At 37.0% G+C, this 20,908-nt stretch overlaps 1 protein-coding gene across 1 annotated transcript in view; it reads left to right on the forward strand.

The window, feature by feature from the left end:
- LOC122808719 (transient receptor potential cation channel subfamily V member 5-like) overlaps window positions 1-20,908 on the forward strand; it is a 917,417-nt gene that overhangs the window by 528,510 nt on the left and 367,999 nt on the right. The window contains exon 4 of the mRNA XM_044079711.1: window positions 20,057-20,179. Within this exon, the coding sequence (XP_043935646.1) occupies window positions 20,057-20,179 (123 nt within the window). The remainder of the gene's footprint in view (window positions 1-20,056; window positions 20,180-20,908) is intronic.

A 20,908-nucleotide genomic window follows, 5' to 3' on the forward strand; every position in this document is an offset into this window, starting at 1 on the left:
CAGCTCTTACACAATCTCACAACAAGAAGCAGAGTGAGAAGAAAGAACACCACATCTACGCAGCCTCACAAGGAGAATGGAGGGTGAGAAGAAAGAACACAACAATTATACAGCCTCACAACAAGGGGCAGGGTGACAGGAAAGAACACCACATCTACACAGCCTCACAACAAGGAGAATGGAGGGTGAGAAGAAAGAACACAACAATTATACAGCCTCACAACAAGGGGCAGGGTGACAGGAAAGAACACCACATGTACACAGCTTCACAAAAAGGAGAATGGAGGGTGAGAAGAAATAACACAACAATTAAAAAGCCTCACAACAAGGAGCAGGGTGAGAGGAAAGAACACCACATCCACACAGCATCACAACAAGGAGAATGGATGGTGAGAAGAAAGAACACAACAGTTATAAAGCCACACAACAAGGAGCAGGGTGAGAGGAAAGAACACCACATCTACACAACTTCACAACAAGGAGAATGAAGGGTGAGAACAAAGAACACAACAGTTATACAGCCTCATGAGCAGGGTGAGAGGAAAGAACACAACATCTACACAGCCTCACAACAAGGAGAATGAAGGGTGAGAAGAAAGAACACAACAGTTATACAGCCTCACAACAAGGAGCAGGGTGAGAGGAAAGAACACCACATCTATACAGCCTCACAACAAGGAGAATGGAGGGTGAGAAGAAAGAACACAACAGTTATACAGCCTCACAACAAGGAGCAGGGTGAGAGGAAAGAACACCACATCTACACAGCCTCTTATGGGATAGCATGAGACTGGCACAAGAAAAAGTTTAAGACTTAATTAAAAAGTTTTTGGCTTCAGACAACAAAAGGAATTAACTGAAACTCTACCCCTACACAGACACAATCCGAACTTATGCAACTCTGCCTAGTTCTGAATTTCTGTCACAAAAGATCAATCCAGATTTAATTTCAAAAGTTAGCAAACACTGCTATATTTTATCAGTTTGTGCCACACACAGAATGCTAGTGCTTTTGTTCTGATCTTAAATGCCTCAATGCAATACTGGCATTGATTTCTGAAGGCCAGTAATGCACTGAAGAGCTATCGGCATCTGTAATGTACTGAAGACAGATCACCATCTGCTGATTGTGCCCTCTAAAACTTTGCACCTAGAGCAGCTGCCATTTCACCCCACCCTAGCTCTGCCTCTGTGTTTACAAACAAGGAGTTCATGATCCCCTGAAATATGTCCTTTGTGCATGTGAATATCATTCCAACATACATACAGACAATGTGTCAAACAGTATATAGTGGTGTCAGATATGGGTGTCACAGTTACCTTTACACAATTACAGCAGTGGGCGATATGCTTCTGCTATGATATACAGAACGTATCTATAAGATGAGAATAATCATACTCACCTCATGCTTGGAGAGATGCACATTCCTCCTTTGATATTCCTGTTTTGTATTTGCCATTTTGGTCTATGTCATGGCCTATGTCATGATAGAAAAGGGTCCATGAACCAAGTCAATAACCTAGTTAATGAACTCAATAAATAAAAAAAAGAAATAAATAAAAGAAATAAAATAAAGTAAAGGAGAGGTTTAAAGTCAGCTGTTATAATGTACTGTGAGGCAGTGCTGTAAAAGGACACAATAAGATGTCCTCAGATGATGCAGGTTGAGCTGAAGACATTTTGAAACCTCCTATGGATTTTGTGCAGTAGGAAAGGCAGAAGGAATGCTGCCTAAGATCTATAGCAATTTACTCCATAAAGCAGCAAGCAATAGCATAATTTGCTGAAACTTCACTATCGGGATCCTTTAGATAGTATAAACCTTAAATCTCGATCATTACAGTCTGCGTAAAGGTATATGAAGTATAAGCAAAAAACAGGAGGCAGGAAATGTGAATGCTGCTAAGGTTTATTAATGATTTCCAAGTTACAACACTTAGTAAAGCATAAAATGGTATCTGTAAAGTAGAAATTTAAGACTACATCTCTAAATTGGATAACCTGTAATATTCTTCCATCCTTTCACTCCAACTATTTAAACTTGATTAGCATAACCTACCTTCATTAATGCTGAGTTACAACAACGTTAGTCTTTCTACACAGAAGCCTGCTTTTTCATTATTACTGAAAACCTGCTCGGCATAACCTAGCCTGTTTAATGTTGGGTATCTGTTTATAATTAATGTTTTTGTAAAGCAATGCTTGCATAGTCAAATACCTGTCCACAGTTTAGCTTTCACTGTTATCTGTGTTTATGCCCTGATATATACTATAAATCAATTTATTTAAAAAAAAATTGTATTAGCATTTTTCTTCCCAGACACCACTGAAAAGGGGTTTCTGCCTAGTTGAACTGCCTGGTAAACAAATGGAAGTAAATACAAAAATAAAATGTTAAACATCATAAGGACGCAGGTTTATGTTGGGGGAGAAGCTGTGATAAAACTGATAATGTAATCGTCATGACAGTGGATTATGATGATGTCATGGATTCTACCATTTACAAAGATTTCTTTGTAGTAAGCCATGCTTCTATTTGCAGTTAAGCACAGATGAGCCTTGCCTTATGCTGATCCTTATCATATACTGGGTTCCATGGTACTGTCAAAGCATGAATCAACCACAGCTTACTCTACTAGATGTATAACCAAAGCAGGACATAAAACAAAAAATGACTAGGTAGAAAGGCTCACTTTATTTAACAGAAAAATAAAGCTTTCGGGATAACCCTTCTTCAGTATTTCCATGCTACTGTCCCAAATTGTGGACAGTTAGGGAGCAATAGACAAATATCTGTAAAGAATTAGTTGTAATGGACACACAAGTAAAAGCACCATAGGTATGACGTAAAGCAAGTAGATAACGAATACTCACTGCATTTTTATTTTCACATAATGTGTATAACAGACACGAGTTTTACTTGTACAAGTTGATGGTAACCAGACTGCACCTTCATTTATTACAATTTTTAATTTACCTTCACAACTCATAAATAGCCCTTCTATTATCACAGCATCATGAAATTATTTCTTATTTCATCAAATTCTATAACTTGAGCTTTCACCCAAATACATGTAAAATTTACAACCTTAGTTTACAGAATCCATTGCATGTTGACTTGTTCTTTGCTTTTGAATTGAAGACACTGCTTTTTTTGTACATATATGTATAAAAATTTGTAATAGTACCCTTTTGTTGCCATTAGAATGGAATTTAATATTTCACTGAAATCTGCTTTCTTAAATATCAACACTGATTTCAAAAACAACCTGAAGATTCTTAATCCAATTTGCTGACTACCAAGTCCTTTTTATTTTATTGACAGTGTTTCTCAGGTGATTGTAAGGTACAGACGTTTTTGTTTCTACAAGTTCTTCATTGTTACTATTCCACATTGCTCAGATTGTGACTGATTTGATGACAACGTTTTCATTAACTCCAGTAATGCTTTCACATGAGGCAGTAATAAGCTCATAGCTCCAGCTTTGATCACACGAGGTTGTTTCACTTTATCTGCGGGTTAGTATTTAGGGCTTTTCAGACTGTAGATTCATTTGGATAATCATATGCATCTTCTTAGCTAGGCGATGTAAATACTGTAGTGAATGGCTGAAAGCTAAATACCTATTTATAATCTAGCTACAGCCATCATTCAAATATAGAAACTGTTGAAAGTTTGCTTTCAGGTACAATTTCTGCTGTGTATCTGAAGGAATAAAATGAAAGAATGATTTGTTTATGTTAGTCTCTCTTCCTTACTTTGTTCTAGCAGCAGTCTGTTATAAAAATGTTTTTTGGTCCTTTGCAGAGACAATTATAAAGACCTAGTGTTCTGCTGTGTCTCGGTTTTAAGAAAAGGACTCTTGTCACTCAGTGTTCTCACTGAATGTCTGGTAATTCACATGATCATACAACTTTTTGCTTATACTGAAAGTGCTATTTTCAAGGTAACCTACTTTGATCCAAAATTTGACTCCATTAAAGCATTGTCCATTTATTTTGCAATCAGAAGTACAGGGAATATTCAACACAGTATAACTGTCAAGACAACTTCCAATATCTCTGTCAACAACAGACTGGTAATTGTGTGATTATGTGGTTCAGGCCCCCGGTGTTTCTTTTCATAATGTGTCTGTGTTTTGCAGCTTTGCCTCTCCCTTCTGAAATATAGTTATGGTCTCTGCTCACATATAATTAATTACATTTCAGCAAGCTGACAACACCACAAATTAATTTTGCTGAAAGCCACATTCAACGAATGTTAATTTTGGTCTTTTCCCCACTATTGAACTGTATTGTTGTATGACCATGGAATTGGTGTATCTAAATCAGTGGGGTGTGGGGGTTGCCCCCAACATTGAAGATGTAGTGGGTAGTTGCCCCCCCTGTAAAAAAAAGCTAGTTTTGTGTTTCACTGAAAGTGGCTTTCAGCAATTTTTTTTGCAGCTTTATTTTTCTGATCAATGGATCATCCTGAATTCACTCCAACAGCCTTCTTGCCAAGCTGCATACACCTTCAGCTCTTTTTGCTGTCACGCACTGAGACTTAACTCTCCTACTGAGTATTCAAAGGTAAAGGTCACGCATTCAGATATTCTAGTCCTAGGGGACGTCTTCAACCATGTAATATTTACAAACCCTGAAGGGTGTGTAGTTTGCCTTCATTCAGCATATGAGGCTTTCCTTTCAATAATTTCGCATGGCATAAGCTCTTGACACTTTACTGCACATGCAGCTAACCAAATAGAATACACCTTACTGGGAGTCACAGCACCATTGAAGAGCCCTCTTCTCCTGACTAGTAGTCACTTGACAAACGTGAGATTTTCATTATTTTTATAATGATCTCTTCTTACCTAACTTCTTACAGTAAACACACCCCAAACTAGATATGGAACAATAATATAACTGCCACTCAATTCACTATCATTCTACCATCTACATAGATCCGACTACCATTTAACTCTGTTATAACTGCCCTACCTCTGGATAATTTACATTACATCTCTTTTTTTCTGCTCTCTTAATATATGCACACTGTAGTAGAGGAAGCTCTTCTGTCTGTCAGATAAAGTTGTTATACATCAATGCATATCTTATATGCAATGATAATCATATATGTATATGTAATAATTTGTAAGCAACTCACCTTACATCTGTAAAAGTATAATTTTCTCTTAAACAAACAGCAAGGTATTTGGGCAGGAAGTAGTATACTGACTGCATTCTGGACTCTGACCAATGACATACTCGCCAATATGGATAAAGGAAAGGTTACTAGTGCCTTTTCCTTGATTAGTCCTGAGCCTTTGACATTTAACTCAATACTACTAGTCCACCCCCTAGACATTGGCATCAGCACTGAAGATGCACAGTGGTTAAAAGGCTTCCTGACTAACAGATACTTTGTTGTGAAGACTTGCTCATCTCTATCACATATTTACTGCAGTTATTCAAGTGTACCAGAGGGATCAGTACTTACCCAAATAGCCTTTTCCATTTTTACAAATAAATTGCCCTGTGACCTACCCCAGTTGTAAGCCCCCTTTATATGATGACATATTTATCTACAGATCCACCCTATGAGAACAGGTAATCCATACACATCTACAAACTGACCCTCTGGACTAAAACTACTGGCTCACCTCTAAAAATCTTCCAATTAATCATGTCCCCTCCCCCCAAAAATAAATAAGGCTATCAACTAAGGAAGTATTTATCAAAGATCTCAGCTGTCAAACTTTTGGACCAACACAACGCCTTTACCGACACTACAACTTCATTTAGATACTTAATCATCTGGCTAAACCAATCTTTTAACTTTCAGGAACATATTCAAAAACGCAGATCTAAAATCCTTTTCTTGGTTCAGAAAATATCTCATTTCTTCTCATCAACAGCTATGGCAGCCATTGATAAAGGTGTCCTGCTCACAAAAACTTGAGAGTAGCCTACCCACGTTTGCCACCTCCTGTAAAAAACACATAAACGCTACAGATCTTATTTAATAGCATATGCCTCTTCTTCACCATTTCTCCTCAGCTTGAACACCATTATCTTCCTTTACCCTGGGAAAACTGCCTGCCAAAACAAGCCAGATCCAAGCTACTTGTGGGCTTCCAACTATTCAAGTTACTCCACCATAATGCCTTTTCTCCACTCGTCATGAAACTAATCACTACCATCTCAACCTAGAGCCTCAGGAGCTGGGGTGTAGCAGGCCTACTCTTCAAACTCCATCTATTAAACTACATAGCTCTGACTCTAGTTTATCTGTACCTGCTCCAGTACTGTGGCAATATCTCGCTATCTCAGTGGGCATGTTAGCAGCATTTAGTTCAGGTCTCAACATACAATACAAATGCAAATGCCAGAATGCACTTCATCTACACTATTCTGAACTAAACTCTTTTATTATATCGAAATTAATTTTGAAAATAGCTGATTATGGGATGAAGTTACACATACATTTTTAGAGTTTCGTAATCTACAGTTTCTGGTCTCCCACTTGTGATAAGCATGGTCTGCCTTATGTATAGGTGAAGTAGGTGGCTCTCTAAGGCATGACACTGACAGGGATGTTTTACAATCTTTTTTGCTTCACTGACTAAAACAGTGGCAAACCACTTTGCAATTAAGCCACAACAAAGGGCAAATTATTATCCCAGTCATAAAAACTCAAAGGAGGATATTCCAGGATGATTCTTTGTCAATGCTGTTGTTTTATCTTGCCTTTAACTCATTAAACTGTTTACATAATAGATTAGGTCTTTGTTTTAATTTGGCTCCCAGGAAACAAACTTGGTAAAGATTTCTTATCTAGTTTTGTAGATGACTTTAAACTTTATAGTTCATCAGAAGAGGTATTGAAAGCACTACTGCAAATGGTTAAAACTTTCTCAGATGATATAAGAATGACATTTGGTCTAGGTCAATGTACAAAAGCAACATTTAAAGCAGGAAAGTTGCATTACCAAGAAAATATCAATATAGGACAGGAATGTGATATAAAGGAACTTGAGAAGGAAGGAGTGTATAAATATTTGGGAAATGATGAAGGATCAGCAACAAAACATGAACAAATGTGAATAATACTCAGTAAGAAATATTTCAGAAGACTTAAACTAATATTGAAAACAGCCTTGACATCAGGGAATAAAGTCCAAGCTATAAACCAGTTTGCTCTCCATAATTTGACTTTGACTGGTGCCAAAAGGTATTAGATCAGTTAGATGGAAAAATGAGAAAAATGTTTCACGCTTATCAAATGTTATATAAAAATCGGTGTATATCATGATTATATACTTCACACACTGAAGGAGGTATGGGCCTCCTGAAAACTGATTACATGTATAGATCTTCATTCGAGAAGCTGCATACATATCTGCTGATCTCATCAGATACAAATATGAGTAGACGAAGTCCAAGATGACCTCTCTGCTTAGTTTAGCAGAAGCATTCAGCCTTTTGTTGATCAGGATTTGACACAGGAATTGTTAAGAAGTAAGTCGACACCAAAGGATGAACGGTTAATAATGGCATCCTAAAACAGTGGACTATGTATACATTGGTTTACAAAGTCCAGTGAACACGTGGGAGAAACAAACAAATGTAAGTTTTGTGAAAAATAATTTAAACAGTCACACACCTTGTTTATGGGTGTGATATACTCATGACAGAGGGCCTTTACACCAAAAGAAACAATAATGTGGCAGGACTGTTGCATTGGGGATTGTGCAAATACTACAATATAGAAGTAGCTGAGAAACATTGGAAACATGAACCGCAAAACATTATAGAGATTGCTGAAGTTTGCATCAAATGGGATCACCCATTACTGACAGTTCAGAAAATAGATGTGAGAAAAAAACAGATATTGTAGTCTGTGAGCTGAGGGGGGGGGGGGGGGGGTGTAAAAAAATACTGACAAAAATAGTAGTTTCCTATAACAGATGATGCCTATACCTCTTCTTGTTTGGTGGGTCCATCAATCTCTCCTGGCCTCCACAGGACATACTTTGATAAGGGTTATGGCCCACAAGGAGATCAGGGTGTCCCAGGTGCATGTCACAGTGCTGCTGGGAGAGTTTTTGCCTAATTTCTTCCCCATCCCTTTCCTTGCTCCAGTAACATATCTTGGGCAGGGAACGCAATGGACAGGCTGTGCTAAACCAACGCTCACTTTTATAAAGGGCTGATGTCAGCAAACCACACCACCCACTCCAGTAAGCATTTCACAGTTGTTTTCCACCAGGGAAATTCAGCTGTGCTGTGTGTCCCATGCATGAGCCCCTCCCTATTCACCTACCTGGGTGGGTGCACCCATCCTCCCTTGCCAGCATTAAAGATGCCTGAAATGCTAATCAAACTTAGGACACCTGTGTCATAGTCAAGTCTCTATCCTTGTACACCAACAGTGACTGCTATCTTATTTTGCCATCTTTTAGCATTAAGCCACTGATAAAAATTATTGATTCTTTGAAATAAAAAAAAAATGACTTCATTTGATCCCTTACTCTTGATTTTTTTCTCAGGCCATCAGTAGATCAAATGTTTGGGAAAAAGTTCTAAGATATAACTCAAAGCATCTAGAACCCAGTGGCTTGTTGGGGCCCATGGAATAATTCAATTATTTTCTTCACAGTCCTTCACATTCATTACAGTACAATCTTGGCGAGTTTGTGTGTGTTGAAAGGATGTAGGAAAAATTTGAAGAGTAAGACAAAGTGTGAAAAAAAATAATAAAAAATAAATGCAAAACAGAAGAGCTTCATATTTGCGGGGTGGCTAGCACAGAGGCAGTAGAACAGGGTGGAAGCACAATTTGGGTGTAGGGAGAAGCCAGTGGCAGCAGGGAGGTCACCATGGAGCCCTTTTCTCTATGGCTCAGTTTCACCTAAGGGTGGCCCAGGTGATTAGCAGCCTTTAAGAGTGCATTTGGATGTTTGGTCATCTTGCCCTCCTAAGGATTAATTGGACAAGAAAATTAAAACACTTTTATTTGACTCTCTGTGACAATTTCTTTAATTCTTGTCTGTTTTTGAACAATTTGTTTATTTATTTATTTATTTATTTATTCATTCATTCATTTGTTTGTTTGTTTGGTTGCCTTTGCTGACCTGAAAAGCTTCAGCAAAAACATTTAGCTAACTCATGACAAAACAATTTTTATGAATATACATTACACAGGCACTTTTTAAAACATCTTGATACAAACAAGTAATTAATTGTTCTGTGGTGACACTATCCAAACAAACAAAAAGAAAGTATTGCTTCTGTGGTAACATTCTACATGATATTAAATACCAAGTATAAATATTTAGTATGCAAACTATGGTAGTTATGATTTTTATTTTCACAAAATAAGTTACCAGTTTGATATACTGTATGCCCTATTTTGCATATTTCATGTTCCCAGTGTTTTTATTTATAGCTAATCGAAACCTTAATATCAAGCTTTTAGATAAACTTTCAGGGAACTTCTATTTATTATTTATTTGTAACATGCCTTTCAGTTTTACTGTTTTGATCCAGTTATTTTAATGACTAGTGTAGGTTAAATTGCTCAAACTCTCCTAGGGATGCTTACAGCATTTAAAATTCTGTCTGTGTGTGTTTCCCCAGTTCCTTTGACTAAATGTTAATTGTTTGCTTTATTTGACTAAGTCCAGATTATTTTTACATCACGATCTCCTGTTCTCAGACCTCCTTGTTGTACTCCATCCATTCCTACTACTCATGGTACAGTGGGCTGTTGCTTTGAGTTGCCATTACCTTGACATCTCAAGGGGTTATCAGGCAGTGAATGGGGAGCCATGTTACAACATGGCTGATCTGAGCTGCAGGGGTTCTGATATACAGACCTTACCCCAGCATAAAACATCATGCAGGCAGGGGTCCACCTTTTCTTTTTAAGACATTGCAAGACTCAAAAAACATTTTTAACCATTAGATAGGAACTACCCTCCTGTGACATTACCTAGGCTCTGTTATGTAATGCCATCTCCACACAGAATAGGACCAGAATACTATCAGACTTGTTTTGTGATATTAAAAAGGCTTTCACTACATAGACCTGGCTTGATGAGTACTGTGGACCTCATGTCACTTTCATGTGTAGTTTTGAATTATACAGAGCTTGTACTAAAGTAATATAGACAGTGGAAATGCCATTTGCTCTAAGATACAGTTTGGATTGAACTAAGTTAATTATGGACATTCCAGCTCATTTAAGCATAACATTGTAGCATAAATGAATTGCATAGTCTCCTTCTGTCCCATCCATATCTCTGCTTATGTTTTTTTTTCCCTGCAGTAGTTCACTCGGATGTAATCACTTAATATTGTTAGTCCTGCTGAGCAGGTTCTCAGTAAATTGGATGTCCTATGTTTCACTCATGGATATTGACTGAATATGATCTTCCTCTTTGGTTGGATTACCTCAAGTCCTGTGGTAAACTCTGTCTTACAGTCTGACCATTTCCTGGTTCACTTCAAAGTTCAGCTTTTTCACATTTTTTCTGCAATATTGAGCTGGTTAGCCATAAAATCCAATAAAATGTGTCTTGGTGCATTCTGTTGTTTTTGATTGATCAATCCCTATTGGGAACAGTGCCAATTATCCAGATTCTGTTGTTGGAGCTTACAATAGAGCCATCTCTGCACCTCTTAACATGGTTGCTTCACAGCATGTATGTCATATTGCTTTTATGTCATATGAAAATACAAGTCATGTAAGTTAAACTTACCATAAAAGTAGATGCTCACCACTGCAGTAGACTTAGCTATATTGGTTATATCCTGACAAGGATATAACAGCCTTCAGCTTCCAAAGCTTCATGGCACCTTCCACATCTCCAAATTTTCAGGCTGCTCAAGTTGAGATGACTAAAAGACAAGTTTGTGCAAGAGGCTCTTCAGAGCTTTACTGCCAGCAGCTAAAGAGAGGGGAGGCAGAGCCCTGAAAGGACAATGCTAGGAATAATGAAATATAAATGCTCACACCATGTCATAAAAGCATACTAAAAACCAAGAAGATGGAGGGAGGGAGTGACTACTGTAGCAGTGATCATTCAAAAATCAACTGTTATAGTAAGTTTACTTACACAACTGTACTATGTTCTTCATAGTGATCATTGCTGCAGTAGCCGTAGCTATATGGGTGGGTTACCATAGCTAACAACATTTGGGAGATAGATGGACAAGAGTCCAGGGGGCCCCTGGAGAATGGTCCAAACAAAGCTTAATCTGGACTTAGTGAAGGAATGAATCTTATGTTTCTTTGTAAAAGTATGTACAAAAGACCAATCCTTTCCAAAAAGCCATAGATGAAGCCAAGGCCCTGTAGAGTGGGCCTTGACCCTGCCTGGAATAGTTTTGTTATGGTGAGTATAACAAAAGGTTATAGATTTACACAACCATTCAGAAATAGTCTGTTTTTACATATGATGTCCCTTCTTCTTACCTTTACAAGAAATGAACATCTGAGCATAAAGTCTGAAAGATTTATTTCTGTCAAAACAGTTCATGAGTTGTCTATTGACATCCAACGTATAGACGATCCTTTCTCCCTCAATAATAGGTTCAGGAAAGAAAACAGGGAGATGGATAGCTTGGCTTAACATAAATTTGGATACTAATTTAGGAATAAAAGAAAGATTAGTTCTCAAAGAAACCCTGTCCCTATGGAATAGGAGATAGGGTTGACTCACCATAAGAGTTTACAACTCAGATACCCTTCTTTCAGAGGTCAGAGAAATTTGTAAAACTGTTTTCTGTATTAAGAACCTCACGTTATCCAGATTAGCTGGTTCAAACAGAGCAATTGTTAGCTTCTCTAACACAAAATTAAGATCCCAAGGAGGAGCCACCATTTTTTTGGAGTCCACTTATGCAAAACCCCTTTTACAAGAACATTTTGACATGAGACTGCATTGAAAGAGGAGGATCCATGGGCAAACATGCTGAAAAAGCCAATAAATGAACCTTGACAGAGGAATAAGAAAGGCTATAGGATAATAACTCACACAAGTATTGTACAACCACAGAACAACTAACCCTGAATAGGGGTTGGTTATGTGGTTGGCACCAACTAGAAAAACCTTTTCCATTTTGCTAATATATGATTGTCCAGTAGCAGGCTTTCTTGCCTCCATTAGTACCTGCTGCACATCCTTGGTAAACAGGTGTCTAAAAGGAATTAAGACTCTATCATTAAGACAGTCAATTGAAGTTGATTGATGTCAGGGTGTATCAAACACCCCTGTTCTTGTGTGAGTAGATATAGTCTGTGAAGAAGCTTCTGGTAATTGCCCCTGGCCATTTCCAAAAGAAGGGTGAACTGCGGTTGTATAGGCCAGACGGGAGTCAACACAAGGGCCTTGAGGGATTCCTTCTGAATCTTCAGAAGTACCCTGGATATTAGTGGAAAGGGTGGAAAAGCATACAGGAACATTCCTGTCCAAGCAAAATAAAAGACATCTGTCCTCCAGCCTTCTTGCATGGAGTCCTGGAGTTGAAACTTGCCAGTTGATTTCTCAAGAGAGGTGGAAAAGAGGTCTACTTGGAAAACCCCATGTCTTGGAAGACTTTCGATCTAGTTACCATTCATGAAGGTTTGCTGTTAGCCTGCTCAGCTTATCTTCTGCACAGTTTTGCTCTGACGTAATGTAGGATGCATATAGAGTAAGACTGTGCAGTGAATCTATATCCCAAGCTAACATGGGTAGTCTGCAAAGGGGGTATGACCTGGTTCCCGTTTGCTTGTTGATGTACTACATGACTGTGATATTGTCTTTAACTACATGAAGAGGTCTGGGGGACCAAAGACGGTTTAGAGAGTTGAGTGCCTTGATGACAGCAAGCATCTCCTTGATATTTATGTGTTTGCATCTGTCCTTAGTGTCCAGCACCCCCTGCACTTTTATCCTTTCTGAAACTCCTCACCAAGCAAAGTCCAAAGCATATGTGGTGACTGACTGCTTTGGAGTAGGGAGGAAGAAGGGGCGGACCTGGATTTAAGGATCTCTGTTGTCTCCATCAAAAATGTTCTCTTCTGACAAACCTAAGAACTGGGATTTGAAAATATAAAGGGTATTGATGCTGGGACCAAAGATATTTCAGATACCACTGTACCTTTCTCATGTGGAGTCTTGCCTGCGGATATCATGAGAATCATAAATGCCCTAAAACTGAATACTGAGGTATTACCTCACAGTGACCAAAGTCTGAGTGGAAAATCTTAGAAATAAATCTAGATAAAGATCTATTTTTCCTGTGTAAGAAAGACTCTTTGAACTGAGATGTCTAGTTGACATCCCAGGAATACAATCCTGTGAAGGAGTCTAGAAAGACTTTTGAATGTTCTAATGAAATCCCAGCCTGTATAAACAATGTCTAATCCAAGATAGAGGTTCCTGAAACTTTGAAAAAGGCAGATCAACAAATATAGAAAAATGTGGATACTCTGTAGCCTGTAATGAGATATAACGTGAATTAGACACTTTGTGAATACTAGATAGTCAAAAGGCCAAGGCAGAGAACCAATAATGTGATCAAGACACACAAAACCTTAAAAAACTTTTGAAGTCTGGATGAATAGGGATGGGATAATAAGGATCTTTTATGTCTAGTATTACCAGGAAACATAAAAGAGGAGGAAGAGGTAACAGGTTGTGAAGTGATATCATTTTGAATTTAGACAATATCATAAACAGGTTTAGGAAAGAAAGATCCAGAACTGATCTCCAAGCATTTTCTTTCTTTGAACTAGGAACATGCTTGAATTAAATCTATTCCCCTCCTGGGAAGGCATAAATGGTTCTATCACTCCTTTGGACAGCATGTGATGAAGCACCAGTAGAAACGATCTAGACAATGAGGAATGACCTCCTGGAAAGAAAGAATTTCCTCTCACTGCCATTTGTAACTTTGATGAATGATTTTCAGAAACCATTTGTCTGCAACAATCTGTTGCCAAAGAGAAAAATGGAAATTCAGACTTTCTGAAAGAAAAAAGGAGCCAGCATGAGTCACAAGATCTGTTGAATGGTCATAAAAAACTTGTTGGACTCTTCTTGGGTTTTGGAGGTTCTAGACTTCTTTTTGGAACCCCCTTTCCATTTCTTCTTAAATGTTTTATGTGTATTTTGTTGAGACTGTTTTTTGGAAAATTTGGAAAAAGAGGACTGAAAACTCTTAGAGATTCCCTGGATCAGTTTGTCCCTTTCATTACACTTTTTGATTAGCTCTGAGGCAGAGGGGCCAAACACTAAATCTCTATATGAGGGAGAGTTAAAATCTCATTTTTAACATCATCTGGGAGGTTCTGTGAATGCAGTCATGAAAACCTCCTGAAAACACTACAAATGGCCATAGCCCTGGAAGAAGTATCAACAGAGTCATGCACACACTGCAAACAATGATTAGTGACCTGTGCAATAGAAGAAACTTAAGTTATTTCAAGCAGATTTCTCCTCACAAGAACAGACTGCAAATAAAACATTCCTCATCCTTTCACAATTTGTAAGAACAAACTTTAACATATGAGCCAGGCAGTTCAATATTCGGAAAATAAAAGTTGCAGAGGTATATGCTTTTTTCCCCATACTTGTCAATAATGTTCACAACCTTATCAGAAAGAGTAGGACTGGAATTAACTTATTGGTTAGCAGCAGTATGATTAACTAAAGTTAGAGTGGTTGGGTCAGATTTGTGAATAGTGTATAAAAATTTAAAATACATCTTATCTGCCTTTTTAGAGGCAGCTGGCTTACTATCAGTCAAATTGCTGCTGTTACACACACACCCTGTAAAGCAGACAGAACAGGAGGAATGGGTGTAGGTTCTGCAAAGTTCTTCTGTAACAATTCATAGTGTTTTATGAGGGACTGAGAAACTTCAGTGTTTTCCCACTGAAAACACTGGCACTTTCTTGCAATAGTTGCAAAAGAAATTTACAAAATTATGTATTCATTATTATGTACTCATGCCCTATATGACAAAATAACTTTTTACAAATGTTACATTGATGACTTGTTTTTTATTTGGAAAAGCAGTTTAGATGAGTTTGAAAGTCTGTTTACATATTTAAACAACAGTAGTAATTTTCTTTCTTTCACGAAAGGAACACAGGGTAAAACTATTGCATTTTGGATGTTGAAGCTGAAATGGATGTTAATCTCAAGAAATTCAACAACTGTATATATAGGAAAACATTTTTGTTAACAATTATATATGTGCTAATAGTCAACAACTAGTTTTATGAATAAACATGTTATTAAAGGACAGTTTGCTTGATTAAGTAGGCTAACTAGTAGTAATGTTAAGTTTCAAGATGAAATGGTATATTTAAAACAATTGTTTTTGGAAAGGGGATATTCATCCAACAAACTTAACAATATTATTTCTGAGCTGGTCAACTGAAGAAAAACTAAGTTTTCTCCAATTATTGTAACAGGTCTTAACAATACCAGTGAACATAAGGTGGACCAATCACATTTAAGAACTTTTCCCCTTCTGATCTCATTAGATTCTAGCAAAATAAATCAGTCTGTGCGTGATAATAGGAAAATTGTACTTGGGAGTAAAGATTTACCCTCACTTATTTGTACTAAACCAAGATTTGATTATAAGAAAGGTTTTAATTTTAAGACATTATTTGAATGAATACAGGTAACTTCTAATGAGAAAAAAATAATGGATGTTTAAATGTTATACTTGCAAGTACTGCAGATACATATATGAAGGTTCTAATGTTATTTTAAAACATTCACAAAAACAGATTTGGGCCAAAGGCAGATTTAATTGCAATTCTTGCATGGTTGTTTGTCTGTCTGTTTGTGAGTTATGCAAATGTTTTTATGTAGGAAAAACTACTAGAAAATTGTCAAAGAGAATTTACAAGCATATTTTAGCTATTAAAAATAAAGGCCTTACAAGTAGATTAGAAAACATTCTCTTAATTGTCAAGGACTTTTTTGTTATAGATTGCATAGTTTTTCAGTTGTATGGTGGGACTTAAACAATAAACTTGAAGAAGAAAAGGTTAATTGGCAAATAATATTAAAAGCAAACAAAAGTCCAAGTTTAAATGAAAGTATTAATATTAAGTGTCTGCTTAAGTCGCAATGTAAATAATGAATGTTATTTATGCGCTTGTCACTTTAAATTTGTTTTAAATAGTTGTGCTTAATTAATCAATTAATGCTGTGATATATATTGGGTGTTTTTATCCATTTGTTTTAGCTCTGAAGAAGTTCTATTGAACTGAATGAAAGTGTGCAGCTTACAAACAGTCTTGCTGTGTATTTATTTTACACGTATCCAGTTGGATTATTTAAGTAACCACTCAGTTCCAGCAACTACTTTTTTGTTGTATTATGTGTCCATCCCTGCATCTTTCTGTTCAGATTCATCTTCTTCAATCTGTTCAGGAAAAGAGGAATCCTTCTTTCTTTTACCAGAAACTACTTCATAAAAAGGATCAATAGCTTGATTTAAACACTGAGCCAGACTCAGTGAACTACTCCTATCCAAATAAAACTGAGGAGTAGATATGTGCTTGGTTTTCTGTTTCTTTTTGCCAGGAAAAATGGGGCCAACCATGTTACTAATAACAGCAGCTGCTTCCCCAGGGATGGGCACAGCATTCTGACACAACAGGGAAACCTTTCCTGTTCTCTACCCCAGGACTGACAACAGAGGCTCTCGCTTGCCCACTAAGGGGACTCCAATAGCCACAGAAGATGTGGCCACACCTGGTCCAAAGTGGTTGTAGGAGCTACAGCTGAGAGATCAGGGGTAAAGATAAGTGGTCTAAGGTACAACAAAGGGCCATAGCAAAATCACTCCCTGAGGCAAACTGCTAGCCTGCTGTAGTGCAAACCCTGCTTGCTTAAATTGTTCTTTTTGTGGCTGGAAGAAACACCAATCATAAAACAAGTAGTCTGTTCCATGGTCAAGCACAAAATAGTGCCTTTTTTCTGGGGAGGAGTAGCTGCAATTGCTTGTAAACACTACCATTCCACAAAAGTTGTTTTTTTTTTTTACAAAAAGCACAGTAAAAGTACTTTAAAACACTATGCCAGCACCATAAAAGTAAAAAAAAAAATTTCCCCAGAGAAAAAAATGTTTTCAGTTACCCTAAACTACTTTTAAACTGACAGAAAAAAAATAAGTGCTCTATTTAAAATTATGTTACAGCCTTGAGACAATCTATTAAAGCACAACATTCCTAGCTTTAATATAACTTTCCTGAAGTGGAAAGTAATAAAACATCAACAAAATTAAGAACACACAATTTTTCCCAAAGTGAACTTATCTGCCCTTCAAATAAAGCATAAGCCAACTCTCGATCCTCGAAAACTTCAGAGGAGCATACAGTTCAGTGGCAGTAAAGCTCTGAAGGGATTTGTGCTGAAACTATTCTTTGAGTCAGGTCAGCTTAAGCTGCCTAACAGTTCTGGCAAGTGGAAGGTCCGTTGAAGCTTTGGAAGCTATCTGACTATTATACTTTTGGCAGGATATAACCTAAGGCTACTGCAGCAGTGATCAATATGATGAACATCTATGGTTTGACCAGGAACTTTCAGAGATTCACAGACATCAATGTAGGCTGTAATGAGTGTGGAGAAGGTTATATCTGACTAAGAACAAGCTTGGAATGGACAACTATTATGTTTTAACTATTCAAAAGTATACTATGAGAAGGCAAAGCTCCTACCTTGTGACAGTTCTGGAGACTCAAACCACCCAGTTGCACTCTTCTAATCATCTGACAATCTATGCAGCCTTGTTTACTATTTGTCATGCTTTATAAACCTTCTGCTGTAAGAAATTTGCAGTATTATTTACCAATCAGATTGCCAGTATGGATATAGCTGTGGCTTTATGGCCACCCAATCTCAAATCCAGTGCTTTGTCTGACAGTATGATGATCCCTGAGGACTTTAATTAGGTATTAAGGACAGCCATCCTCAAGAAACTTTCTTTGGATCTGTCCACTCTGGCTAATGTCCTTCTAGAGTTCAACATTTGTTTAATTAGTAATGTTATGAAGAAAGTGGTCAACATACAGTTATATCATATCTTTCTTTTTCTGACCTCCTGGACACATAACATTTTGGCTTTTGAAGTGAGAATTTGTCTTTGACCATTGTCATCTTTTATGTTTGACACCACAGATGATGCCATTTCAAGATGCTGCTTTTGAATCTGTTATGGTGTCATCTCTGTAGTGCTTAATTATCTTGACATTTTAAATCTAAGATCATTCATAGTAAGTCATTAAGCCAGGTAACAATTTCTCCATTATGGGTTCATAGGTTTATACTAAGCCAGTGGCATGTTAATAATTGTAGCCTTAGCGATGAGTGTCATAAAAGGAGAACATTAAAGGGAAGCTAATAGTTAAGAAGATGATGGTAGGAAGTAAAGTTAATTTTGGAAATAGGAGACATTTCAGCTTGGATTATGCCAGTGGAAAGGGATAAAACATGGTTTACTATTTTCAAAAGTAGTTTAGAGCCCATTGCATCATGGATATATTTAAGTCATTTAAAGCTCTTGATGTTAAACAGTGAGAGAATGCTGGTGCATGTCATTGCTCATCCATTACAGGCCTGATTCCTTCTGCCCTTTTCCTTTGCAAGATCGCTTGTTCATTCATTTCAATAAAGCTTCCTTGGATTCTCTACTACTGGTGTCATCCTTCCTCTGAGAAGAGGGCACTAACTGCTCTTAGAGCTCATGACTACCAGAGAGGAACTTGTCTGGGTAAACTGTTTGTTACTGTGTCTGTTTTATTTCCTACAGTATATTGGAACTGTAGATAAGATTCATTGGATTTGCCTTTTCCTGCTCCAAAAGTAGATTGTTGACATTTTCTTTTCCTTTGTGGTAAGAATAGATAGGATATTGTGTTTCAAGAATGAAGTCTGAGGGTGATACTACACAAATTGCTAACTCTTAATGGCCAGGTTTAAGTGGTTCTGAAGTCATCTTCTTATCATCTTAAGGATATTTTATGGATTAAGTATTTAATTACCTATTTTACAAGGAGTTAGAATAATGTTTAAGGTGTTTAATTCATTGTCACAAGGTGCAGGTTTGATTCTCACCCTCAAGAGAAATTTGCTAGGCTTAAAATGTCCCACAAGGGTAGTTAGCCTAGTACCTACTTATAAAGCTATGAAGTAATGGCAAGGCGATTTGTGACCCGGTATCTTTCAGATTACTTCAAAGCACTTTGCCTTGGGCTCAGTGACAGAATCCTTGATCAGCTTCAGCAGATAAAGAACCCCAGTGTCAGGGCATTGACTAGTGATTCTAGAGCCATTCATATCATTCATGTTCTAAAGGATCTGTACAGGCTACTTCTTGCAATGAGGTTAGTTCTAATTTACCACATCCTGTACAATCTGGGTCCTATATACCTGCATGCTCTCTTGTAGGCAATGATGTAGCATACTGTGCAGGTCACATGGTTAAAGTATTTTCTATGAAACTTGCAGAGAATTTTTATTCTGTACATAAACAGTCCAAAAGTTATACAACACAGAGATAAATTATATATTTTCTTTCAAAATTACAAATCAAAGTCATATCCTGTGGTGGTCATGTTCAGCAAAATCCCAAGTGGGAAAAAGCTGAGGATTTTTTAGATAAGTTTATAAAGATACACACACAGCCAGTATACTTCTTGTTAAACCATTTGCATGCCATGTATGATAAAAATGCATTGCCTTTTGTTAACGTTGATGTTTTTTATTTCTCTTCAGAAATTTCTTATCTAGACCTCAAGTCAAGGTGATGAAGTCATGATTTTATTTTAACTTATATAATGAATTTGTTAATGTATTTTGATTTCTTCCCAAAATAAATGCTAATGAAGCTAATTTCTTTTACTATCTTTTACTTAAGTGCCATAAAATGAGACAACGATAAGGATATTTCAGTTTGTTTATGTACAGACAATGTAAAGTAAACATTATTCTACTGTTAGAACAAATGATTCATAAGTCACTTTCTGAAATCATATTTTTGTCTCTGTGACAGGTGCCCTGGGTGAGACAGCATTACATATTGCTGCGCAGTTCAACAGCTATGAAGCAGCCCTTGTACTGTTGAACACTGTACCAGACCTTATTAATGAACCAATGAAGTCTGAATTATATAATGGTCAGTTTAAGTTCAAATCGTGCAAATTGTAATTGTTTTGACGTTGTCATTTGTGTTAACAGCCTTGTTATTTCTTAAAACATGCTAACAGCTCTGAAGTTTTTTTATTCCAGCAAATAATTTTATTTATTAACTAAACAATGAAACCATGTTTCTTATGCAACAAAAAACAAATAACAGTGTTATACTTGTATGAACAGTGTTTTTTTATATCACAAGCGGTAATGCATGGACCAAAAACAGCAAGTAACTAAACACATTCCAAAAGTAATGAGGTTTTTGAAGCTGTGAACAAACTGAACCATTATGTAGCCTGAAAAAGACACATAGTCTGCCTTTTGTGACCATGCTGAGAGTTTACCATACCTTAACAGCAATCTAAGTAATCCTTGTACATTATGATTTTCCAGTGCTTTCCCCAAGGAGCATCTCTGCCTCTCTCTCTCTCTCTCTCTCTCCATAAAATAAACAGCTCCAAAAAACATTAGATTTGAAGATTCCATTTCTGAGAAAAACAACAAAACATGCTGGAAGGACATATGTATTTCCTAACATGTATCTCATGCTAAGCAGAGTGACAAATGCTTTGGAATTTTTCAGTGCACTGAGTTGAGTTAGTAATACTTTATACTGGTTAAGTACTGCTCTGCCCTTGAATTTGAGGCCTTGAATTGACAGTACAGCATATCTAATTCATCTTCTCCACTGCTAATCTCATCTTCCTTTTTA

Source organism: Protopterus annectens, chromosome 8.part0 (genome assembly GCF_019279795.1).
Source record: "Protopterus annectens isolate FY-2018-M chromosome 8.part0, PAN1.0, whole genome shotgun sequence".
Classification (NCBI taxonomy): Eukaryota; Metazoa; Chordata; order Ceratodontiformes; family Protopteridae; genus Protopterus; species Protopterus annectens.